Below are 27817 nucleotides of genomic sequence, written 5' to 3'. Positions count from 1 at the left end.
AAATTGTATTTGTCACATACACGTGTTAGCAGATGTTATAGCGGGTGTAGCGAAATGCTTGTGCTTCTAGCTCCGACAGTGCAGTAATATCTAACAAGTAATATCTAACAATTTCACAACATATACACACAAAACTAGTAAGGAATGGGATTTAAGAATATATACATATATGGACAAGCAATGACAGAGCGGCATGGACTAAGATACAGTAGTATATTATAGAATAGAATGCAGTATATACATATGAGATGAGTAGTGCAAGATATGTAAACATTATTAAAGTGACTAGTGTTCCATTTCTTAAAGTGGCCAGTGATTTCAATAGGTAGCAGCAGCCTCTAATGTGCTAGTGATGGCTATTTAACAGTCTGATGGCCTTGAGATAGAAGCTGTTTTTCATTCTATCAGTCCCAGCTTTGATGCACCTGTACTGACCTCGCCTTCTGGATGATAGCGGAGTGAACAGGCAGTGGCTCGGGTGGTTGATGTCCTTGATTATCTTTTTGGCCTTCCTGTGACACCGGGTGCTGTATGTGTCATGGAGGGCGGGTAGTTTGCCCCCGGTAATGCGTTCGGCAGACCGCACCACCCTCTGGAGAGCCCTGCGGTTGTGGGCTGTGCAGTTGCCGTACCAGGCAGTGATACAGCCCGACAGGATGCTCTCAATTGTGCATCTGTAAAAGTTTGTGAGGGTTTTAGGTGCTAAGCCGAATTTCTTCAGCCTCCTGAGGTTGAAGAGGCTCTGTTGCGCCTTCTTCACCACACTGTCTGCGTGGGTGGACCATTTCAGTTTGTCGGTGATATGTACGCCAAGGAACTTGAAGCTTTCCACCTTCTCCACTGCGGTCCCGTCGATGAGGATAGGGGGGTGCACCCTCTGCTGTTTCCTGAAGTCCACGATCATCTCCTTTGTTTTGTTAATGTTGAGTGAGAGGTTATTTTCCTGGCACCACACTCCCAGAGCCCTCACCTCCTCCCTGGCGGTCTCGTCATTGTTGGTAATCAAGCCTACGACTGTTGTGTCGTCTGCAAACTTGATGATTGAGTTGGAGGCGTGCTTGGCCATGCAGTCATGGGTGAACAGGGAGTACAGGAGGGGGCTGAGCACGCACCCTTGTGGGGCCCCAGTGTTGAGGATCAGCGAAGTGGAGATGTTGTTTCCTACCTTCACCACCTGGGGCGGCCCGTCAGGAAGTCCAGAACCCAGTTGCACAGGGCGGGGTTCAGACCCAGGGCCTCAAGCTTAATGATGAGCTTGGAGGGTACTATGGTGTTGAATGCGGAGCTATAGTTAATGAACAGCATTCTTACATAGGTATTCCTCTTGTCCAGATGGGATAGGGCAGTGTAGTGTGATGGCGATTGCATCGTCTGTGGATCTATTGGGGCGGTATGCAAATTGGAGTGGGTCTAGGGTGACAGGTAAGGTAGAGGTGATATGATCCTTGGGTGCTGTATGTGTCCTGGAGGGCAGGTAGTTTGCCCCCGGTGATGCGTTGTGCAGACCGCACCACCCTCTTGAGAGCCCTGCGGTTGTTGTGATTCTCACCAAATATGTTGTCTTCTCACACTATTCAAACCCCACAATCAAATAAACAGTTTATGAAGCTCTCAGCCTATAGATCACATATTGTAAACAAATAATCTGAACATTGTGTCAGTACAAAACTCCACACATATTTTGGAATCCTTGACAATCGCTAATCTCTAATCGCTAATATATTCAAAAACAGCACACGTTTCTTCCGTGAACCTGCACATCATCTTCTCTCTTTTGTGGCACCAATGTGAGGGGTTATGGCAGGGGAAACGGTGTTGCGGTAGTCGAGTCTGGAATAATGACAAGAGAACCTGGGGAGCTTTGTGTTCACCTTGCCCTAAAAAAGGTGACAGGACCGCGTAATTCAAGCGATCCGAACTGAGACCACCTCTCGAGATGGTCTCAGTTCGGTTCACTTCGGGGGCTCTTTTGAGTTCCTTTGGAGTGTTCACATTGCACAAAACATTTTAGTAAAGAAAAATAGTCTGAAAGCGACAAAACAGTTAGTTAACAAAAATTGTCTGAAGGGGACCAAGTTTGAAGACACCCTAAAACCATCTTGTCAGTTTTCTCCCAGCTTCTCTCTCTCCTGCGCTCACTCTCTCCCACTCTTTCTCTCCCGCTTGCGCTGTCTCTCTCTCTCTCTCTCTCTCTCTCTCTCTCTCTCTCTCTCTCTCTCTCTCTCTCTCTCTCTCTCTCTCTCTCTCTCTCTCTCTCTCTCTCTCTCTCTCTCTCTCTCTCTCTCTCTCTCTCTCTCTCTCTCTGTCTCTCTGTCTCTCTGTCTCTGTCTCTGTCTGTCTGTCTCCCTCTCTCTGTCACCCCCTCTCCCTGTGATTCATGGAGATGAATAACGCTCTTTACCTCCATTTAGAAATGAATTGCCAGGCACAAATAACGTATTCACAAGACAGAATGTTTACTCATTAAGCTATTGTTGCAGTTTACAGTGACCCAAGTAGTGAGTGACTTCAGTCTGGTGATCACTTCAGTGTGTGGAGCATTACTTTGAGTGGTGTGACTTTCACATGAATTGCTGTGTATAGTTAATGTCCCACAGACAAGAGCTCATTAAATTGCCTAGGGGTACGGCAAAGATTTAGTTGTCAACACAAATGAGTGTCAGAGGTCCCCAGTTCTGTCTGAGGTGCTGAGATGCAGTGGTGTAAAGTACTTAAGTAAAAATACTTTAAACTACTACTTAAGTAGTTTTTTGGGGTGTCTGTACTTTACTTTACTATTTCTATTTTTGACAACTTTTACTTTTACTTCCATACATTTTCCCTGACACCCAAAAGTACTCGATACATTTTGAATGCTTAGCAGGAAAGGAAAATGGGGTGTAATAGAAACTTTAGGTAAGTAATGGGTTACAGTACATTTACATTTTAGTCATTTAGCAGACGCTCTTATCCAGAGCGACTTACAGTTAGTGAGTGCATACATTTTCATACTGGCCCCCTGTGGGAATCGAACCCACAACCCTGGTGTTGCAAACGCCATGCTCTACCAACTGAGCTACACGGAACTACATTGCACTCTATCTGGGCTTTGCCTCTCAATGGAATCACCTTGTCTTTTGCTGATGATGGTAGCGCAACGATACATTATGGCTATCAGATTCAGATTAGTCAACAATACCTGAATTCTATATCACCCTATCAGGTTGTGCTGCTGGCTCTCAACGGCTTGGTTTTCTGGGACATTTGATAGGTTCCCTTAGACCACCAGACTTGTCCCACAGAATGTTGAATATAGGCCTATACTGCAACAGACACATATGAGAGATGCAAGAGTGTGGTAAAAAAAATAAATGGAAAGGGTGGAGACAGAAAGAGATGCCACATTCTATCCCTATCCTCCCCTGAAGGATCCTGGGATGTCGGAACACTCCTCTGACCTTTAAATCCTCTCTGTCAAGATGCGGTCTGCGATAGACCGGAGAGGCTCTGAGAATCTATTCTCCACCCTCTACCGCTATTCCATAAACTCAGAGCCACATAATAAAACGTCACTCTCAACGCGTCCCCTGTGACCTTCTCTGCTCCCGACCGTGCCGTGGATATTCAATTTGTTCCTTTCCAGAGGTTTGTTAGGGCTAGCTGTAGTTCCTCCACCGAAAGAGACAAGCAGGCATTTTTTTCTAGATTGTTAATACATTTTAATGCTGCATCACCATCCATCCTATCCCCCCCAGTTGCATTTTAACACCTGGCTGCACAGATGATACATAACCGTCTCAATCATTGTTAGGAGACGGGGGGAATTATAAGGTATGAAAACAGTGAATGAGCCTTTTATGTTCTCATCCTTCTAACTCTCCCTGGGTGATGTCTCTATACGCTTAGCTACGCTAGAGTTATGTTTAGACTCGTCTCTGTCTGTACCATAAGACACAGAGGACACTTCAGCTTCCAGCTTTGTGAAAAATAATGAGCGTTTCTGGAATAATAAAGAACCTTTTAAAGAAGAATCGTCCACTTGGGCTCCAGTGCCTGGAGGAAGTCAATTAAGTGGATTCTCTGTGTTAAAAATGGCTGAGCCGCCCGTGGTAATGTGTACACTTTCTTACTGGAGCGGAATTGTTAAATGTTAAGTGCTGGTAAAGTAGCAGCTAACTGATTTGTTATATTGATGTGGCTGCAAGGCCAGATGTGATATATAGCCTAGTGTAGGGCCCATAGTCAGCACAGCATGTTAGCTATAGCATCTAGACCTATGGGTCATTCTATATCAAATCAAGGGCCTTTTTCCAAAGCCATTTTTTAATCGATTGATTTCATATTTAATGACCCACAAAAGAACTGTCAATCTCCCTCGGCCTGGGGCTCCATGCAAGATCTCACCTCGTGGAGTTGCAATGATCATGAGAAAGGTGAGGAATCAGCCCAGAACTACACGGGAGGATCTTGTCAATGATCTCAAGGCAGCTGGGACCATAGTCACCAAGAAAACAATTGGTAACACATTACGCCGTGAAGGACTGAAATCCTGCAGCTCCCGCAAGTCCCCCTGCTCAAGAAAGCACATATACAGGGCCGTCTGAAGTTTGCCAATGAACATCTGAATGATTCAGAGGAGAACTGGGTGAAAGTGTTGTGGTCAGATGAGACCAAAATTGAGCTCTTTGGCATCAACTCAACTCGCCGTGTTTGGAGGAGGAGGAATGCTGCCTATGACCCCAAGAACACCATCCCCACCGTCAAACATGCAGGTGGAAACATTATGCTTTGGGGGTGTTTTTCTGCTAAGGGAACAGGACAACTTCACCGCATCAAAGGGACGATGTCATTGGATGCCCTTTCCATGTCATTCTTTGTCATTGGGCAAACGTACAAAATCAGCAGGGGATCAAATACTTTTCCCCCCTCACTGTATAGCCTATGCATGGTCCTTATTATCAGGTATGCTGTTAGCAATAAGCATTATCACCTGTAGCCCAACTGATGCAGCATAGTGGCTATAAATAAATAGGCTGAAGCGTGGGGTTGCCTATTTGCTTTTACCCTATTGGGCTAATCATTAGCTATATCCCAAACTTTAACTAGTTAGCATCCTATTTATGAATTTTATGTCCCAAAACTTTCCCTGGTTGCCACTCGACTAAAAATGTCATCCCATGATTTTTTTTCTTCACTCCAAATAATGATTTTGAGGTAGGGTGTGGCGAAAATGATATTGCAGTGTCACAATTAAATGACTGCACCGGAAACACTGACACACACACACACACACACACACACACACACACACACACACACACACACGCCATGTGTAGTTTACCTGTCTGACCTTCATCTGCCTATGGCTGGCTCGTCTGTTATCCTCAGACTCAGACCCAGAGCTGGAGCTCCACTCAATCACTCCACATCGATCCACGCTATTGAACCCTCTGTGTGGTGAGGGTTGGTATGTGTGTTTCTGTCTGTGCTCTTGTGTTCTTGGTATCCCTCTTCTGTGTATGGACATGTCTTTCTGCATCTAGTCCTGTGTTTGTGTGTCTGTGATCTTGACATAAGAATTAAAACAGCAGGGAATCATCTTTAAACAAGACCGATGACTCGTCAGACCTCTGTGGGAGCAGAGGGGGCTGCCGTCACCGTTTGAGGCGCTGCTGTTTTAATGCAAAATCAATGATCTTCATCCTGCTGACTTCACACAACCTACTACACACGCACACACACACACACACACACACCCACACACACTGTTCAGACTTCAGCAACCCTCTCTAGCATTCTACTAAGTAGACATTTTTGTTTGTTTGTCAGTTCCTCGCTATAAAATAAAGATTTCATTTACTCCCCAAATTGATTCCTTAAGCTTCTTTTTCCGAAGGGAGAGCGCTGGGAGAACAGATTGTGTGTGTTTGTGTCAGGTGCCAGCCCATGGATTCACAGAGCGATTAGTAGAGAAAGGGATCACCAGCAAGTTAAAGGGGTCTTTAGATGTATCTAAGCTGGCCAGCTGTGACTGACTGTCAGCGGCTTATATTTTTACTCTCTCCTCTTCCAAAACTTTCACAAGGGCAAGGCTATTGATTCTTCTAATTTTCTGAAGTACAGATGCAGTCAAATATATTGGCACCCTTGCATGATTCACTATTTATTTTAAGTTTAAAAAATGTGGTGTTTGCACGTGTATTTGTTTGATTTACAACTGCACAGGACCTAAAAAGAAAACTGGAATTTAGGTTTTTCACTTTGAAGAAAAAAAATGGCTTTGACTAAATTATTGAATATTCATATTAAGTTGGTTGGAGGCAATGATTGTCGTTTGCTGTCTAATTTATCTCACCTGGTAAGTTGCAGGCACCCACATGAGTAAAAATAGCTATTCAACCAGTTTTGAAAAGAAAAACAGAACATTCTACTCCATAGTAAAGTGCAACTGTGCCAATATATTTGATTGAATCTGTAAGTGTGGCGGATGGATGTTAGTTTGAATCGCACAGTGACTGAGCGTTCTAACGAATCCCAGAGTGGACTGCAGTATTATGCATGAACCAGGGGTTGGAACCTAAATTATTTTCTAATCGTTTCGTTCTGAACAGAACCACTTTTTTCGTTTTGTTCCACTGTTCCTACCAGGAAAATAAAGTTCTGAACCGGTTCGAACCCCCAAAAAGTACCGGTTTATATAATTCATTTTTTAACCGGTGAAATCAACATTTCTTTACATTTAGCTCATTAAATGACTTCACCAATCAGTGCGGATAGAGCGGGCAAGCCAGTTGTTTACATTCGTGATGGACAGACAAGTGTAGCCTATGGCGCAAGATGCGACAGACATTTTGCGGATGGAGAGAGAGCCAGCGAGGGTTGAGAAGGAGGCTTTGAAGCGCTGGGCATCTTGTTATGGCATGCATTATCTGAATTACGTCCACAGTATTATACCTAGGAGGAGTGGCTTTGAATGTCCTTTGAGTTAGCTAACAAGCTAGTGTTTGCAGAGCGACACCAGAATTAAAAACACATCTTACCTTTTTGTTATTACTAAATCCAATGTGAACTACAGTAGGCCTATAGTATCCTTAACTAGCATTGAAAAAGATAATCCATTCTTCTTTAGCTAATAAAAAATCTCTCCCTATCTTCTGAATCAAGCTTGTAACGTCAATACAGTAGTTTATGCTTCGGAGGGGCAGACACTGGAATACGTTTCTGAGTGACAGAGTGAAGGCTTTGCATAGGTGCTTTGTTGTGGGACTAGAAGAAGTATAAATGCCTGGAACGTAAAATAACGTTGTTAACCGGTTCCCATGCTTTTAAAAATAACGGTTCTATTCCGGAACAGTATGGATCACTGGCATGCTGTAGAAGACATTTACAGGCCTATAAAAACCCTGATAAAGTGCAGTGCCTCCCTCTGCTGTGTGTGTGTGTTCTCCCTTGTTGACCCTCAGTATACCCTCCATTAACCTTGGTGGAGGAAACTTTCTCTACCCTTCATTATGTAAAGTCTGGCAACAGCTGGGGAGACAGAGCAAGGTGCTCCAGCTCATCTCACAGGCTTATCTATTCTTTTCAGAACTGTATACAAACAGACTCACAAAATAAAAATGAGCAGAGGAAGTTCACACTTTATAGTTCGAAAAAACAGTTTGATGATTTACTTGGATTTGACCATTCTCCTCTCCAATCCTCTCCCATCTTCACTAGTGGTGTTACAAGGTAGGATTAGGGGTCAATTTTGAATTGGACAGGAGGGCACCTCATTTTAGGAATGACACTTTCATTTACTTAACTGTGGTTTGTGTGCCTGCCTGGCTGTAGAGCACATCTGCTCACAACTATGACAGTCCTGACTCCAAAGGAAGAGGCAATCCTCCTGAACCTACTTGGAAATAACTGCTCGCGCTGTTCAAGGTTTTATTACGGTTGACATCGATTTTTCTCCTTCACCTATAAAAATATAATGTTTTATGTGCTCTCTACTGTATCCAGCAAACCACGCTGCCAGCCCACCTCCAAAATACTATAACCAGTGTGTGACGCACTCAAACTGTGTTGATGGAGGAGTTTCAAACTGTCAAAGGACTCACTCCTTTTTACTTTCTAAAGGTTGGTGAAGTCCAACATGTTCCATCAATAAAGTAACCCATTTCTCTTCTCTCGATTCATGAATCAAACTTCCACTCACATCCTGATTTAATGGAGTTTTCAAAAGGATTTGACCCCACCCAACCTAGTTATCCACTGCATATGTCACAGCAGTAGCGCTCGGATAATACTTAGGAGTTTCTTCAAATACTTGCCCTTCCTCTGTCACCAACACTAGAATACCAACACTCATCCCCTCCCTTTACAGCACATTATCAAGTCAGCGTGATTACATGGACATATGGTAATGACCCTTGCAGCCAGTGCTCAGGGGGCTGCCTGGCACACATACGTCTTGTTATAAGAGCTATTTGTTGGGCCGTGGGAGTGAAGAATGGGCACAAGCCTCAACTGCTCCAGAGATTAATGGTTTTCTGGGTCTGTAGATTTCCAGGCAATCAATTACTGTATCACGATAGGCCTAGTCTACACCACCAGGACTTGCCTTTTCTGGACCAGACATATGGTGTATACTGTAGCTAGATACATTCTCACTGGAGGAGAGGTGTGTTGTGTGTTTGTATCCTGTGTGTGCGAGTCTGTTTTCAATGTTATACAACTTAGGCCCTCGACCCTCTTTGCATTCATCTCTGCCCATCTGTTATTGAATGTGGGTTGATATTATTCTCTTCATATGGCCAACAACCTGAACAGTTCCCTTTTCAAGTTCCACTGGCATACTGAAATATTTGCTTGTGCAGTGGAAGTGTGTCAGTAGGAAAGTGCTTTAGTCTGCATCACAAATGGCCCCATCATCCCTACATAGAGTAGTGCACTACCTTTGCCCAGCATGAGGCCCACTGGAGCGCAGTCCATTTAGCAGATTTAAAGTGATTGGAAGTTACTGTATCCCTAACATAGTTCCCACGATGTGTGTGTACTGTGTGGGTGCGTGTCTAGCCTAGACTGGACTAGTGTGTATGCTGGGCTTGTGATAAGTCATACTTGACTACACACAAGGCTAGCATGCCCTAGCGTGGGCTGTTTTTTTTTTCTCCAAGTGAATTGATTCTAATCATCCAAGATGGCGTTGCAGTGTGGTCGTGTACTCTGTGTGTGTTCGTGTAAATAGCCTGTTTTTGTATTTTTTGTGTTTTTCGTACATATTTCCCTATCACACTTTTCATCCTTCTACTAAATATACTTTCCTGCAACCCGCCTCACTCAGTGTGGAACGGATTCTATTATTGACTTACCTTTTATCTAGAATCTCCAGTTGAAACTAGCTTGCCAGCTAACTAGCTACTTGCTATTAGCCACCGTTAGCGGTTTTCACCCAGAACATCGGATTTTCTGCCAGAATAACTGAATCACTGGACATTAACACCGGATCGCAACTAGCTAGCCGCAACCGAATGGATGTTGCTGTTGGCTAATCACCACTGCCCCCGAAGCAGGCACCAGTTAGCCTTGAGCTAGCCTCGAGCAAGGCCCATATCCCGGCTATCTACCTCTGTCTACCGGACGGGAGTAGCCAGCTAACTTGCTATTAGCCACCGTTAGCAGTTTTTCACCATTGTCCATGGCCTGCACTACCTACCAGCCAGCTCTAGCCTGGACTATTATCGGCCAGTCTGCACTGTCTGCACAGCGCTTTATCGACCCAGAACATATCGGTATTTCTGCCGGAATCACTGAATCATTGGACCTTTAACTCCGGATCATCGCAACTAGCTAGCTGCAACCAAATGGATGTTGTTGTTGGCTAATCAGCCTTGAGCTAGCCTCGAGTCAGGCCCATCTCCCGGCTATCTACCTTCCCGTTGCGACGACCACGAAGATCCATCTGCTAGCCCCGGCCCGCTAGCACACGCAAACAGCAGCCATGCTTCCTGCTAGCCTGTGCTGTAACACCAGTTCGAACTGCTCTTGGACTCACATTGCTGTTCACTGGACCTTATGATCACTCAGCTACACAGCTGATGCCTGCTGGACTGTTCCTTTACACGGTACCCTGTCCTGTTTATCTGTTTAGCCTCAGCCCAAACATTCATCGCCATTACCAGTTGTTGTCTTAGCTCTCTCGAATAACACCTGTGATTGCTTTATGCCTCTCTCCCATGTCAATATGCCTTGCCTATTGCTGTTCCAGTTAGTTCTTATTATACAATTTCACTGTAAAGCCCCAAGTCCCTCTCAAACTGCCTCAAATAGCGCCTTTGTTCCACCCCCCCATACACGCTGAGACCGGCTCAATCGGTGCCTCCAGTGATGCTATCTCTTTCATTGTTACCCAACGCTTAGGTTTACCTCCACTGTACTCATATCCTTCCATATCCTTGTCTGTACATAATGCCCTGAATCTATTCTACAACGCCCGGAAATCTGCCCCCTTTACTCTCTGTACCCAACGCACTAGAAGACCATTTCTTAAAGCCTTTAACCATATCCTTATTCTAGTCCTCCTCTGTTCCTCTGGTGATGTAGAGGCTAACCCAGGCCCTGCAGCCCCCAGTATCACTCCTACTCCCCAGGAGCTATCATTTGTTGACTTCTGTAACCGTAAAAGCATTGCTTTTTTGCATATTAACATCCGAAGCCTCCTCCCTAAGTTTGAGTTATTCACTGCGTTAGCACACTCCGCCAACCCTGATGTTCTAGCAGTGTCTGAATCCTGGCTTAGGAAGGCCACCAAAAATTCAGAAATGTCCATCCCCAACTACATCATTTTCCATCTAGATAGAACTGCCAAAGGGGGTAGAGTTGTAATCTACTGTAGAGATAGCCTGCAGAGCTCTATCATACTATCCAGGTCTGTGCCCAAACAGTTTGAGCTCCTACTTCTAAAAATCCACCTTTCCAGAAAAGTCTCTCACTGTTGCCGCTTGCTACAGACCCACCTCAGCCCTCAGCTGTGCCCTGGACATCATATGTGAATTGATTGCCCCCCATCTATCCTCAGAGTTGATACTGCTTGGTGAGCTAAACTGGGATATGCTTAACACCCCGGCCATCCTACAATACAAACTAGATGCCCTCAATCTCACATAAATTATCAAGGAACCTACCAGGTACAACCCTAAATCCGTAAACATGGGCACCCTTATAGATATCATCCTGACTAATTTACCCTCTAAATACACCTCCGCTGTCTTCAACCAGGATCTCAGCGATCACTGCCTTATTGCCTGCGTACGTAACGGGTCCGCGGTCAAACGACCACCCCTCATCACTGTCAAACGCTCCCTAAAACACTTTAGCGAGCAGGCCTTCCTAATTGAGCTGGCACAGGTATCCTGGATGGATATTGATCTCATTCCGTCAGTAGAGGATGCCTGGTTGTTCTTTAAAAGTGCTTTCCTCTCAATCTTAAATAAGCATGCCCCATTCAAAAAAGTCAGAACTAAGAACAGATATAGCCCTTGGTTCTCCTCAGACTTGACTGCCCTTGACCAGCACAAAAACATCCTGTGGCGTACTGCATTAGCATCGAATAGCCCCCACGATATGCTACTTTTCAGGGAAGTTAGGAATCAATATACACAAGCAGTTAGGAAAGCAAAGGCTAGCTTTTTCAAACAGAAATTTGCATCCTGTAGCACTAACTCAAAAAGGTTTTGGGACACTGTAAAGTCCATGGAGAATAAGAGCACCTCCTCCCAGCTGCCCACTGCACTGAGGCTAGGAAACACTATCACCACCGATAAATCTACAAGCATTTTGCTACGGCTGGCCATGCTTTCCACCTGGCTACCACTACCCCGGTCACCAGCTCTGCACCCTCCGCTGTAACTTGCCCATGCCCCCCCCGCTTCTCCTTCACACAAATTCAGACAGCTGATGTTCTGAAAGAGCTGCAAAATCTGGACCCCTGCAAATCATCTGGGCTAGACAATCTGGACCCTTTCTTTATAAAATTAGCCGCCGAAATTGTCGCAACCACTATTACTAGCCTGTTCAACCTCTTTCATAACGTCTGAGATCCCCAAAGATTGGAAAGCTGCCGCGGTCATCCCCCTCTTCAAAGGGGGTGACACTCTAGATCCAAACTGTTACAGACCTATATCCATCCTGCCCTGCCCTTCGAAAGTTTTTGAAAGCCAAATTAACAAACAGATCACCGACCATTTCGAATCACACCGTACCTTCTCCGCTATGCAATCCGGTTTCCGAGCTGGTCATGGGTGCACCTCAGCCACGCTCAAGGTCCTAAACGATATTATAACCGCAATCGATAATAGACAGTACTGTACAGCCGTCTTCATCGACCTGGCCAAGGCTTTTGACTCTGTCAACCACAGCATTCTTATTGGCAGACTAAATAGCCTTGGTTTCTCAAATGACTGCCTCGCCTGGTTCACCAACTACTCAGATTTCAATGTGTTAAATCGGAGGTCCTGTTGTCTGGACCTATGGCAGTCTCTATGGGGGTGCCACAGGGTGCAATTCTTTGGCCGACTCTTTTCTCTGTGTATATCAATGATGTCGCTTTTGCTGCTGGTGACTCTCAGATCCACCTCTACGCAGACGACACCATTTTGTATACATCTGGCCCTTCATTGGACACTGTGTTAACAAACCTCCAAACGAGCTTCAATGCCATACAACACTCCTTCCGTAGCCTCCAACTGCTCTTAAACACAAGTAAAACTAAATGCATGCTCTTCAATCGAATGCTGCTGGCACCCGCCCACCCGACTAGAATCACTACTCTCGACGGGTCTGACCTAGAGTATGTGGACAACTACAAATACCTAGGTGTCTGGTTAGACCGTAAACTCTCCTTCCAGACTCACATTAAGCATCTCCAATCCAAAGTTAAATCTAGAATCGGCTTCCTATTTCGCAACAAAGCCTCCTTCACTCATGCTGCCAAACATGCCCTCGTAAAACTATCCTACCGATCCTTGACTTCGGCGATGTCATTTACAAAATAGCCTCCAACACTCTACTCACCAAATTGGATGTAGTCTATCACAGTGCCATCCGTTTTGTCACCAAAGCCCCATATACTATCCACCACTGTGACCTGTACGCTATTTTTGGCTGGTCCTCACTACATATTCGTCGCCAAACCCACTGGCTCCAGGCCATCTATAAATCACTGCTAGGCAAATCCCCTCCTTATCTTAGCTCATTGGTCACCATAGCAACACCCACCCGTAGTATGCGCTCCAGCAGGTATATCTCACTGGTCATCCCCAAAGCCAACACCTCCTTTGGCCGCCATTCCTTCCAGTTCTCTGCTGCCAATGGCTGGAACGAACTGCAAAAATCTCTGAAACTGGATAATCTTATCTCCCTCACTAACTTTAAGCATCAGTTGTCAGAGCACCTTACCGATCACTGCACCTGTACACAGCCCATCTGAAATTAGCCCACCCAACTACCTCATCCCCATATTGTTATTTATTTTGCTCATTTGCACCCCAGTATCTCTATTTGCACATCATCTCTTGCACATCTATCATTCCAGTGTTAATACTAATTGTAATTATTTTGCACTATGGCCTATTTATTGCCTTACCTCCATAACTTGCTACATTTGCACACACTGTATATATATATTCTGTTGTATTTTTGACTTTATGTTTTGTTTTACCCCATATGTAACTCTGTTGTTGTTTTTATTGCACTGCTTTCCTTTATCTTGGCCTGGTCGCAGTTGTAAATGAGAACTTGTTCTCAACTGACTTACCTGGTTAAATAAAGGTGAAATAAATAAAATAAAAAAATCAGTATGTTTGATTCAAAGTCTAGTTATTATGCTTGGGTGGTATCCAGATTGTCATACCTTCATGCAGACCTTGTGCCATACCGGGACATTTTGTATTACCGGCACTGTACACAAGGGGAGCTGTTTTCAAACCGCACTGAGGCTCTGTAATCCGAAGGTTAGCAATGCTAACAAGTACATGTAAAAACTAGGGCTGTCAAATGATTAAAAATTTTTATCAAATTAATCAGAATTTTCAGTGGATTAATCATGATTAATCACTATTTGCAATTACACCTGAATCCTAACCATTTTTTTTCTGAAATGCATACCAAAAGATAAATAAAGATATGATTTACTTGAGCCAAGACCTCTTTCCTTTTTTCTTTTTCGTTTTCATAGAGCTCGTGGATTTTCTTCATAACTGTGGCTCTTGACGGTGGCTTATAGAATGAGTCTTGAGACGCCACTTGCAAAACATCAAGGAAACCTGAGTCTTCTACAATGCTAATGGGTCTACAATCCTTTGCAATCCATTTTGCTATTGTGTTGGTCAAATTATCTGAGGTTGATTTTGTTAATTGCCTGCAAACATTCAGCGTGGTCTGGCGCAAACCACTTGCTGAATCTGACGGCCCAGCAAACGCATGTTTGGCGTTGACATGGTACTTCAAGCTTGAACAGCTCCGGTGAAATTGAAACTCCTTCTTACAAATCTTGCAAATAACCTTGTACTTGTTAACTGTACCATCATCATTCTTTTTATATTTGAATCCGTCAATAGGCCCACTTTGCTCACCTTGCTCCATCTCGCCTCTAGCTCCCAACCACTTTCCTGACCTGAATAATTTGTCACACTGCGCATGCGTGAAATGCGTTAAAAAAATTGACGTAATTAACAGCAAACAACTAATTAACGTCGTTAACGCGCTATTTTTGACAGCCCTAGTAAAAACCCATAGAGAATGAGAACTAAATGCTAACGAGTGCATTGCGAACATTTTATACAGTCTCTGACCTAAACTGTACAAGTATACAAGCAACTAAAAAATGCTACTCACAGTTTTTGGCATGCACATGTAACAGTGTTGCTTCCGTCCCTCTCCTCGCCCCTACCTGGGCTTGAACCAGGGACCCTCTGCACACATCGACAACAGTCACCCTCGAAGCACCGTTACCCGTCGCTCCACAAAAGCCGCGGTCCTTGCAGAGCAAGGGAAACAACTACTTCAAGGTCTCAGAGCGAGTGATGTCACCGATTTGAAACGCTACTAGTGCGCACCGCTAACTAGCTAGCCATTTCACACCGGTTACACTCACCCCCCTTTTGACCTCCTCCTTTTCCGCAGCAACCAGTGATCCGGGTCAACAGCATCAATGTAACAGTGTTGCTTCCGTCCCTCTCCTCGCCCCTACCTGGGCTTGAACCAGGGACCCTCTGCACACATCGACAACAGTCACCCTCGAAGCACCGTTACCCGTCGCTCCACAAAAGCCGCGGCCCTTGCAGAGCAAGGGAAACAACTACTTCAAGGTCTCAGAGCGAGTGACGTCACCGATTGAAACGCTACTAGTGCTCACCGCTAACTAGCTAGCCATTTCACACCGGTTACACACAGAACAAATATTAGACAGCAAGGCTCTTGATCCAGGAGGGGTTTCTCTGCTGTTACCAAGTGAAGCTTGATTTTGGAAGAAGCTAACCACTTAGCTAGATATCTAACTAGCTACTAAATTGGCAAACCAAATGCACAACTGCAGAGCATTTAGCACATTTTAGACAGTTAACTTAATAGTTATAAGATATCTAGCTGGCAAACACTTAGTTATGAATTCCATACTGTATGTAACTAGATCACCTGGTATGTGCTGCACAACAGTGAGTGACTCACAAGCAATGTTCCCACAAAAATATTTGGCACTGAGCTAATTTCAGGTCCGCTGAGTTTACTGTGAACACTGACGCTGTACCCGCTTTAAGTTATAGGTATAACAGTGGCCAAGTAGGCTACTGTGGCTATTTGATCATAATGTAGGCCTATCAGTGGCCTACCATGAAAACAATGGCGAAAATGCATCACATAACATTTCAACATGGAAATAGCTGTTCTATATTTCAGCCTACAGTAGAAGCCAATGTGTGGCGTTCGATGTAGGCCTACGTTCCATGAGACTTTTGATAACAATTTTGGGATTGATATTAACCTGTTTTATCCACTTGTCTTTCGGACAAGGAGGTGACTGAAAATGTTGTTTGATGCAAGAAACCACTTTACAAAATGAAATGCATTATTATTCCCATACCATTATTAGAGAATCAGGCAAATTATGCTACCCTTTGCCTATTGGCTACTTAGCTTATACAAACCTGTCTCAAAATACAACACTGCCCCTTGCTGAAAAAAGGTATTTACCTGACTTGCTATTCAAAGATGGCTAAAAATGCACATGTTTTGTGCTTTTGTAGGAAGCAACCACACCCCCATTGCTGATTAGAAATTAGCTATAACTGTGCTAATAACTCACTTACTAACAAAGAATATGAACACACCTGGCTACATGCAGCTGTTGGTTTGATCGCAAAACAAATGGGGGGCCAGTATGAAAATGTATGCACTCACTAACTGTAAGTCGCTCTGGATAAGAGCGTCTGCTAAATGACTAAAATGTAAAATGTAAATGTAAATGCATCTACTCGCAACCACTCATGCTGTAAACACAGTCCAGTTCAAAGTGAATGGCACAGATCCATATATGGCAATGGTCTATTTGCATATAGGGATACTGCCGCTCTGATTGGTTATGGTGCCGGTCTGTGTAGAGTATGGGCCTGAGTTGTGCCAGCAATAGAATCCTACTCCAATGCGCATTGCCTACAATAAAATCTCTTGCTTAGTTTGTTTTGTTTCGGTATGTTGCATTGAAAGTTACTAATATTGTGTTGATTCGATCACAATTCGCACAGTAGAGGGAAACGTTGATGGTGTTAACTGAAGGTGGCTGATATTTCTTCTGCGCGGCAGTCCCGTGGAGCTGCACGTCCGCAGCTTATAGGGAACATTGCTCACAAGGCTCTCGTGTTGTATGCTTGTAAACAAACACCACGTGACTGGGGACTACCGGTCCCAATTGTCATACTTGAGAAAAAATAAAGATACCTTAATAGAAAATGACTCAAGTAAAAGGGAAAGTCACCCAGTAAAATTCTACTTGAGTAAAAGTCAAAGTATTTGGTTTGAAATATACTTAAGTTTCAAAAGTAAATGTCATTGCTAAAATATACTTAAGTATCAAAAGTAAAAGTACAAGTATAAATAATTTCAAATTCCAAAAACCATAATGCATCATTTTCTTTTTTCTTTTATTCACAGATAGCCAGGGGCACGCTCCAACACTTAGACATAATTTACAAACCAAGCATGTGTTTAGTGAGTCTGCCAGATCAGAGGCAGTATGGATGACCAGGGATGTTCTCTTGATAAGTGTGTGAATGAGATCATTTTCCTGTCCTGTAACGAGTACTTTTGGGTGTCAGGGAAAATGTATGGAGTAAAAAGCAAATGGAGGAAAAAGTACATACTTTTCTTTAGGAATCTAGTAAAGTAAGTTTTCAAAAATATACAAATAATAAAGTACAGATACCCCAAAAACTACTTAAGTAGTACTTTCAAGTATTTTAACTTAGGTATTTATACCACTGCTACCAGTAAGTTTCATAATGAAAAAGTGTGTGACAAGTGAAATGAAGAACGTGATCTTCTTTATCTCCTAATTTATTGCACAACTGCAGGTATTTACTTAAAAAATAGCAATAAATATTCACATTTATTTAAAAACTTCAAAGAAGTAGTTTCAATGGTATTGATGGTATTGGGAAAACCATCCTGTGGCCAAATTACGGAGGAGGAACTTCTTGATGCAATTTAAAGCCTTTTAAGTCCGGGAAAACTACATGGAGAATACATTGGAGATATTATAAGACAAGTACTGGAAACAATAGAACACTATGAGCAATCTGGGAAACCAGGCCTGGTAGTCATAGCTGACTTTGAAAAGGCTTTTGATAAAGTATGACTGGAATTTACAGTGGGGAAAAAAAGTATTTAGTCAGCCACCAATTGTGCAAGTTCTCCCACTTAAAAAGATGAGGCCTGTAATTTTCATCATAGGTACACGTCAACTATGACAGACAAAATGAGAAGAAAAAAAATCCAGAAAATCACATTGTAGGATTTTTAATGAATTTATTTGCAAATTATGGTGGAAAATAAGTATTTGGTCAATAACAAAAGTTTCTCAATACTTTGTTATATACCCTTTGTTGGCAATGACACAGGTCAAACGTTTTCTGTAAGTCTTCACAAGGTTTTCACACACTGTTGCTGGTATTTTGGCCCATTCCTCCATGCAGATCTCCTCTAGAGCAGTGATGTTTTGGGGCTGTCGCTGGGCAACACGGACTTTCAACTCCCTCCAAAGATTTTCTATGGGGTTGAGATCTGGAGACTGGCTAGGCCACTCCAGGACCTTGAAATGCTTCTTACGAAGCCACTCCTTCGTTGCCCGGGCGGTGTGTTTGGGATCATTGTCATGCTGAAAGACCCAGCCACGTTTCATCTTCAATGCCCTTGCTGATGGAAGGAGGTTTTCACTCAAAATCTCACGATACATGGCCCCATTCATTCTTTCCTTTACACGGATCAGTCGTCCTGGTCCCTTTGCAGAAAAACAGCCCCAAAGCATGATGTTTCCACCCCCATGCTTCACAGTAGGTATGGTGTTCTTTGGATGCAACTCAGCATTCTTTATCCTCCAAACACGACGAGTTGAGTTTTTACCAAAAAGTTCTATTTTGGTTTCATCTGACCATATGACATTCTCCCAATCCTCTTCTGGATCATCCAAAAAGCAAACTTGAGACGGGCCTGGACATGTACTGGCTTAAGCAGGGGGACACGTCTGGCACTGCAGGATTTGAGTCCCTGGCGGCGTAGTGTGTTACTGATGGTAGGCTTTGTTACTTTGGTCCCAGCTCTCTGCAGGTCATTCACTAGGTCCCCCCGTGTGGTTCTGGGATTTTTGCTCACCGTTCTTGTGATCATTTTGACCCCACGGGGTGAGATCTTGCGTGGAGCCCCAGATTGAGGGAGATTATCAGTGGTCTTGTATGTCTTCCATTTCCTAATAATTGCTCCCACAGTTGATTTCTTCAAACCAAGCTGCTTACCTATTGCAGATTCAGTCTTCCCAGCCTGGTGCAGGTCTACAATTTTGTTTTTTATATGCCATTTAGCAGACGCTTTTATCCAAAGCGACTTACAGTCATGTGTGCATACATTTTTTTTTGTGTATGGGTGGTCCCGGGGATCGAACCCACTACCTTGGCGTTACAAGCGCCGTGCTCTACCAGCTGAGCTACAGAGGACCTTTGACAGCTCTTTGGTCTTGGCCATAGTGGAGTTTGGAGTGTGACTGTTTGAGGTTGTGGACAGGTGTCTTTAATACTGATAACAAGTTCAAACAGGTGCCATTAATACAGGTAACGAGTGGAGGACAGAGGAGCCTCTTAAAGAAGAAGTTACAGGTCTGTGAGAGCCAGAAATCTTGCTTGTTTGTAGGTGACCAAATACTTATTTTCCACCATAATTTGCAAATAAATTCATTAAAAATCCTACAATGTGATTTTCAGGATTTTTTTTCTCTCAATTTGTCTGTCATCGTTGACGTGTACCTATGATGAAAATTACAGGCCTCTCTCATCTTTTTAAGTGGGAGAACATGCACAATTGGTGGCTGACTAAATACTTTTTTTCCCCCACTGTATATATAAATGCCTGTAATATTTCCATTTTGGAGAATCTCTTATACAATGGGTAAAAGTTATGTATAGTAACCCTAGGAGAAAAATTGTAAATATTGGCTACTTCTCAGAAAGTATTTAACTTTCAAGAGGTGTAAAACAAGGTTGTCCACTATCGGCATATCTATTTATTATGGCCATCGAAATGTTAGCTATTAAAATCAGATCCAACAATAATATCAAGGGGCTAGAAATCCAGGGCTCAAACACGAATGTTTCATTGTATGCTGATGATTCATGTTTTCTTTGAAATCCAAAATGTGGATCCCTCCATAGCCTCATAGAGGATCTAGATAGTTTTTCTAACCTCTGATGAAGGCCTTGAGGCCGATATGTAAAGCTTAATAAAGAGGAGATATACTAGCAAAAGCAGTGTGCGGGTTTCTTATTTTTTCTCATGTTATTCAATTGTTACCATACACCTGCAACAAAGATAGCTCAGATGTGCGAGTGCCTTTTGAATAGAAAGTTAGCAAAAATAGATAAGATCTTGCTACCATGGAAAGGTAAATACCTGTCTACTTGTGGTAAAATCACCCTGATTAACTCTTTAGTCATATCCCAGTTTGCCTATTTGCTTATGGCCCTGCCTATACCTAACAACTAGTTTTTTTTAATTATATGAGCAAAAAATATTCCCTTTTATTTGGAAAGTCAAGCCAGACAAAATTAAATGGGCATGAATGAATATGAATTCGGAGGGCAGAAATAATTAAATATTAAAGCATTAGACCTCTCACTAAAGGCTTCAGTCATACATAAGCTATACTGAAATCCGAACTGGTTCTCTAGCAGATCAGTAAGAATGGCTCACCCCGTGTTCAAGAATGGCCCTTTCCCTTTATTCAGATTACAACCTCTCACTTTCGGTTATTTGAAAATGAAATAATCTCCAAAATATCGGTGTTTTTAAAAGAAGCCATAGAAAGTTGAAATTTCCCTTTAATCCACCAGAAAAGAGGAAACAATTATTACAACAAAATTATGGTTAAACTCAAATATGCTAATTGATAAAAAATACATATAAATAGGACTGGTGGAGTTATGTCACACATGCAGCTAAGAAAAATATATGGAAATGTCTGCTCTATCCAAAATTGCAACCAGCTAATGGCAGCTTTGCCTCAAATAGAAGAGGCAAGTTGAAGGGGGAGAAAGTAAGGAACATGTCTGTTGGCTCTGCATTAACGACTAAAATTGGTTAAAGAAAATTATGATAAATAAAGTATGCCAGTTTAATTTAAGGACCAAAACATTGGCAACTGTGCCATACAGATTGAAACATAGTTGGGAAGAGATTTTTGATGTACCGGTTCCATGGCACATGGTTTATGAACTGATACACAAAACGACGCCGGATTAAATAGTTTTCAATTTAAATTATACAAAATTATTGCAACCAATATAATGTTATATACAGTGGGCAGAACAAGTATTTGATACACTGCCGATTTTGCAGGTTTTCCTACTTACAAAGCATGTAGAGGTCTGTAATTTTTATCATAGGTACACTTCAACTGTGAGAGACGGAATCTAAAACAAAAATCCAGAAAATCACATTGTATGATTTTTAAGTAATTCATTTGCATTTTATTGCATGACATACGTATTTGATCACCTACCAACCAGTAAAAATTCCGGCTCTCACAGACCTGTTAGTTTTTCTTTAAGAAGCCCTCCTGTTCTCCACTCATTACCTGTATTAACTGCACCTGTTTGATCTCGTTACCTGTATAAAAGACACCTGTCCACACACTCAATCAAACAGACTCCAACCTGTCCACAATGGCCAAGACCAGAGAGCTGTGTAAGGACATCAGGGATAAAATTGTAGACCTGCACAAGGCTGGGATGGGCTACAGGACAATAGGCAAGCAGCTTGGTGAGAAGGCAACAACTGTTGGCGCAATTATTAGAAATAATTAGATTAATATTCGAAAGTTTAAGATGACGGTCAATCACCCTCGGTCTGGGGCTCCATGCAAGATCTCACCTCGTGGGGCATCAATGATCATGAGGAAGGTGAGGGATCAGCCCAGAACTACACGGCAGGACCTGGTCAATGACCTGAAGAGAGCTGGGACCACAGTCTCAAAGAAAACCATTAGTAACACACTACGCCGTCATGGATTAAAATCCTGCAGCGCACGCAAGGTCCCCCTGCTCAAGCCAGCGCATGTCCCGTCTGAAGTTTGCCAATGACCATCTGGATGATCCAGAGGAGGAATGGGAGAAGGTCATGTGGTCTGATGAGACAAAAATAGAGCTTTTTGGTCTAAACCACTCGCTGTGTTTGGAGGAAGAAGAAGGATGAGTACAACCCCAAGAACACCATCCCAACCGTGAAGCATGGAGGTGGAAACATCATTCTTTGGGGATGCTTTTCTGCAAAGGGGACAGGACGACTGCACCGTATTGAGGGGAGGATGGATGGGGCCATGTATCGCGAGATCTTGGCCAACAACCTCCTTCCCTCAGTAAGAGCATTGAAGATGGGTCGTGGCTGGGTCTTCCAGCATGACAACGGCCCAAAACACACAGCCAGAGCAACTAAGGAGTGGCTCTGTAAGAAGCATCTCAAGGTCCTGGAGTGGCCTAGCCAGTCTCCAGACCTGAACCCAATAGAAAATCTTTGGAGGGAGCTGAAAGTCTGTATTGCCCAGCGACAGCCCCGAAACCTGAAGGATCTGGAGAAGGTCTGTATGGAGGAGTGGGCCAAAATCCCTGCTGCAGTGTGTGCAAACCTGGTCAAGACCTACAGGAAACGTATGATCTCTGTAATTGCAAACAAAGGTTTCTGTACCAAATATTAAGTTCTGCTTTTCTGATGTATCAAATACTTATGTCATGCAATAAAATGCAAATTAATTACTTAAACATCATACAATGTGATTTTCTGGATTTTTGTTTTAGATTCTGTCTCTCACAGTTGAAGTGTACCTATGATAAAAAAATTACAGACCTCTACACAAGTAGGAAAACCTGCAAAATCGGTAGTGTAACAAATACTTGTTCTCCCCACTGTATATGGGGGATACAACCAACCCAGCTCTACAGATTTTGCTGCAAAGAGACCGAATCATTAGATAATTTGTTTTAGTACTATCCATATATAGCTTGTTTTTGGTCGCAGGTTCAGGAATGGTAACATTTACCTTTAGTGAACTCTGCAAATAGCACTGCTGGGTGATCTGAAAAGTCAGTCAATTGATCAATAATATAATAAAACTCTTACCAAAAATGTTTATCTTTAATTTACAATCTGTAGAAACTATGAGAATAGAAAGGTTCAGAACTTTTGTTGAACATCACAGTTGAAAAATATATGGCAAATAGAAAATTAAAAATGGATGGTTTTCAGAGATAGTTGGGAAGGGTTGAGGGTAGCTGAAGCATGGGACTAAAAACAAACAAAAGATAACTAATGTAAAATAGACTGTGTCCGTAAAATGTTTATAGTATATATAATCTGGAAGTAGAAGCCTAAGTGTAGTTGTCAATTAGTTTACTCCAATTAGTGGAGGGGTGGTAGGGTTAGGGGGAAAATAATAGAGGAAAATATATAAAACAAAAAAGGAGTGGAACTGGCTTCGAGGTTGAGTTTGAGGGCCCTATGCTATCCTAACAGTTCTGGTGTACTCTTCCCAGGGTTACCTTCCTGCCAACACAGAGAGGAGAGAGAGCACGCTACAGAGGAAGAGACAGGAATACTTTGGTTTCATAGAACAGTACTACGATTCACGCAACGACGAGCACCACCAAGACACATACAGACAGGTAATGATGCTATCTATGACTTCACACAGTCACATTCTGTTTCTCACTCCTTTCTCTCTCTCTCTCTCTCTCTCTTTCGCTCCTCCTCCCCCCTGTCTTTCAGTATCCCTATGTCCACTGAGCCATGCACTCATATATTGAGAGCAGTCTGTCTATCCTAAGCTCAGTTTCTCCACAGTTCATCCATTCCAGTGGTGGATAAATATAATTCCTCCTCAGCCATCTAGAGTTCAGACCCTTTCACCTCAGTGACAGACAGACTGCAGACAAATTCATTTGTGCAGATAGAATGGGCTGTCCTGTGGGTGTAAATCCCCAAGCCCTCTTACCAGCCCTTCCCTTTGTCCCTGATGTGATCGTTCAACCACAGCCCAGACTAGCCAAGCCACTGCCTGTCAGCGGCCGCGAGGCTGGATTACAGATCCAGTTATACGGTGATAAGTGGTTTTCCATGCTGCTCTCCTCGCACACATAGCAGTACCACTATGGAGGCTAGACAAGAATGACTCTCTCTCTCTCTCTCTCTCTCTCTCTCTCTCTCTCTCTCTCTCTCTCTCTCTCTCTCTCTCTCTCTCTCTCTCTGTCTCTGTCTCTGTCTCGCTCTCTCTGTCTCCTTCTCTCTCAATTGTCAATTTAAGGGCATTATTGGCATGGGAAACATATGTGTACATTGCCAAAGCAAGTAAAATAGATAATAAACAAAAGTAAAATAAACATATTTTTTTTTTTTTACAGTAAACATTACACTCAAAAATCCTCTCTCTCTCTAACCCCCCTCCCTCCCACCGTTGGTGTCAGTCTCTCTCCCTCACTCTCTGTTTATCAGGGAAATCACTTCTGACTCCTAACCCTAATTGTAACCCTAAACCTAACCCCTAAGCTTAAAATAGCCTTTGTCCCTGCGAGGGAGAATTGTCATTGTTTTACTATCCTTGTGGGGATCACCGGTACCCACAAGGATAGTAATACACACGCATGATATTTACTATGGTGCGTCAATATTAACTATGCTGAGATAAACAACCATTTCCCCGTTAGAAAAGTCATTTCTTTGCCTTTAAGAAAATGACTGATATTTCCTTTAAAATGGGAGAGTTTTAGGCTTTCAGCAAACTGAGTAGAAATGTAGTCTCAGCAGGGAGTCTGGAGACCGTTCTTCTCTCCACTGATCTCAGTTCTGTGTTCAGTGGCAGAGGAGGTTTTCTGTCTGATCACAGGCTCCCTGCTATTCCTGAGTCAGCGCTCAACTCCCTGACATTGGCAGTGCAAGACCTCTGTCTGTCTCCTGTGACTGTCTGTTCCCTAGTCTCTTTCTTCTGTAACCCCTCTCATCTCCCTACAGTAGTCTATCTCTCTGTTTTTGTACATGGATCTCTCCCTCTCGCCCTCTCCCTCTTGCTCTAACTTTCTCTTTCTATCAACCAATCAATCAAATGTATTTATAAAGCCCTTTTTACATCAGCGGTTGTCACAAAGTGCTTATACAGAAACCCAGCCTAAAACCACAAAGAGCAAGCAATGCAGATGTAGAAGCACGGTGGCTAGGGAAAAACTCCCTCCCACACTTTCAGGAGGGGAATATCAGGCACTCGCTCACACATCTACAGTAGTTTTTTAGAGTTGACATGTTCGATTCTCAGTCGAAAACAGAGGCTTCGTATTTTTTATAGTCACATTTCTGTACTGTATCCTGTTGAATTGTCTAATGTTGTTGTGTGTGTGTAGCGGTATGTACTGTTTATGAAAAAGTGCTGTTTTTTTCCCTCCACATCTAGGGCTGGGAAAAACTCCACTGTGGATATGTGTTCAATTGAGTGTGTTAACTTACTTCCCTGGTGTGTGTGCATGTGTGGGTGTGTTTTGCACGGTCTGTGTGTGTATGCGTGACGACTGAGTTTGTGTGTGTGTGTGTGTGTAAAGTGTTTGTGTTAACTGTTTTCTCCACACTACCAGATTCGTATAGACATCCCCCGGATGAGTCCGGATTGTCTAATGCTGCAGCCTATGGTGACAGAGGTAAGACTGGTTAAAGAGGCTGCAGACCAACTCTCTCTCGCCAGCATGACACTAGTCCGGTTCCCGTCTGGTCTGCCCTGTCTGTGCTTGTCCGTCTCTCTGCAGGCTCCATGTTCTGAACTGGGTGACGGTGGTTCTCTGGTTTGACAAGGATCTCCTCCACACATATGTGATGGTGTATGTGTGTGTGCCCTGCACTGACCCACTGTGAAATCTATAGAGAAAATTGGGTTTGGTTTGGAGAGAGCTAGTGAGCCACACTACCCCTCCACCCAGTTCAGAAATATAGCCCAGTAGCTCCAATTCTCTTCAGTTCTCTGCCATCAATACATGCCCTGGACCCTCAATCCAGTGAATCCACTAACCAGCACTCTCTCCTCCTCTTCCCTCTCTGTGATGGCATATGAGATAACCTTGGCTGCTCTTCTGTTTGTGTTTTATCTCTTCTCTCTGCAGATTCACATTGACATACCAAGAACTAATCCCCTTATTCCTCTCTTTCAACAAGCTTCTGTCCAAGAGGTGAGACCTTATATACAGAACACACTGACTACCCTGCCCAGGCAGTCACTCACCTAGACCTAGCTAATGTATGAAATCCTGTTGGTCTTATTATACATACACACACTGCACCATGCATGCACGCATACTCACTCACACGTTCTCTTGACGACTGAAGAGTGGAAACGATCTGGTGTAATGAAAGGTTCTTCAGTGAGGTTTTGCTGCTCTGTTTGCACTCTGTTTTTAGAGTGTTTTAGAAAACACAAAAATGGTTTTTGTCATTGGATATAATGCAGTGTGTTTGCTTGTGTGTCCTAGATAAGTTTGTTCAGTATTGTGAGTCACACCCCTCTTCCTCCAAGTCCTTTATTACTCTACCTCCGTTCCCTTCCAAGGCCACACTACTACCTCCGTGCTATGAAATAATACTAATGAATGGGCCAACCGTCCTCACACACACCCACCCCAATATCTATCTTTCTTAATTTACGGTATCTCCCTCTTTCTTCGTATACCCTTCTCTCTCTTTCTCTCACTCACTCCTTTGCCTCTTTCGCTCTCCCTCACCTATTTTTCTCAGTCGTTCCCCCTCTCTTCTCCTCTTCCTACTCTCCTCTTTCCTTCTTCCTACTGTTGTTTTTTCCATCACTCTCTCCTCTTTTTCCTAATCCGTCTCCCTTTCTTCGTGTGTATCTGGCCACAGGCCTGCATTGAAATATTTAGAGAATTTAAACTGGGATAATTGTTATTTCTGTCCTGAAATACCTTGTTATGGTAATGTTTGCGACTGCAGAGCTGTCTAAAAATCACACATTTCTGTCTCTATTAGTTCGGATTCTCACAATCTGTGTACATACAGTGCCTATAGAAAGTCTATATCCCCTTTGGATTTCTTCAAATTTTATTGTGTTATAAGTGGGATTGAAACTGTAATTTGACCACTCAGGAGCATTCACTGTCTTCTTGGTAAGCAACTCTAGTGTAGATTTGGCTTTGTGTTGTAAGTTATTGACCAGCTGAAAGGTGAAGTCCTCTCTCTGTCTAGTGTAAAGCAGACTGAGGCAGATTTTGCCTGTGCTTAGTATCTTCCTTTGCTATGTTTTTTTTGCAGTATTACTTTAGTGCCTTGTTGCATACATATGCATGTTTTGGAATATTCTTATTTTGTGTATTTGTATTCTTCTTTTCACTCTGTCATTTATGTCGTTATTGTGGAATCACTACAATGTTGTTGATCCATCCTCAGTTTTCTCCTATCATAGCCATTTAACAGTAGCTGTTTTAAAATCACCAATGGCCTCAAAATGACATCCCTATACAGTTTCATTCCTGTCCTGCTGCTCAGTTCAGAAGGACGACTGCATCTTTGATGTGTCTGGGTGGTGTAATACATCATCCACAGCATCATTATTAACTTGACCATGCTTGAAGATATACACTGCTCAAAAAAATTAAGGGAACACTAAAATAACACATCCTAGATCGGAATGAATGAAATAATCTTATTAAATACTTTTTTCTTTACATAGTTGAATGTGCTGACAACAAAATCACAAAACAATTATCAATGGAAATCAAATGTATCAACCCATGGAGGTCTGGATTTGGAGTCACCCTCAAAATTAAAGTGGAAAACCACACTACAGGCTGATCCAACTTTGATGTAATGTCCTTAAAACAAGTCAAAATGAGGCTCAGTAGTGTGTGTGGCCTCCACGTGCCTGTATGACCTCCCTACAACGCCTGGGCATGCTCCTGATGAGGTGGCGGATGGTCTCCTGAGGGATCTCCTCCCAGACCTGGACTAAAGCATCCGCCAACTCCTGGACAGTCTGTGGTGCAACGTGGCGTTGGTGGATGGAGCG

At 43.1% G+C, this 27817-nt stretch overlaps 1 protein-coding gene across 3 annotated transcripts in view; it reads left to right on the top strand.

The window, feature by feature from the left end:
- The window catches only part of LOC121581256 (TBC1 domain family member 22B-like), a 215630-nt gene that overhangs the window by 39242 nt on the left and 148571 nt on the right, over window positions 1-27817 (top strand). Inside the window, exons 7-9 of one of the 3 annotated variants that reach the window (XM_045224754.1) lie at window positions 23304-23432; window positions 25386-25448; window positions 25905-25970. In XM_045224754.1, the coding sequence (XP_045080689.1) occupies window positions 23304-23432; window positions 25386-25448; window positions 25905-25970 (258 nt within the window). The remainder of the gene's footprint in view (window positions 1-23303; window positions 23433-25385; window positions 25449-25904; window positions 25971-27817) is intronic. The other 2 variants (XM_045224755.1, XM_045224756.1) reach the window with 2 other exon arrangements.

The sequence above is a fragment of the Coregonus clupeaformis genome, chromosome 14, assembly GCF_020615455.1.
Source record: "Coregonus clupeaformis isolate EN_2021a chromosome 14, ASM2061545v1, whole genome shotgun sequence".
NCBI classification, from domain to species: Eukaryota; Metazoa; Chordata; class Actinopteri; order Salmoniformes; family Salmonidae; genus Coregonus; species Coregonus clupeaformis.
This window is presented reverse-complemented; position numbering and strand designations above follow the sequence as displayed.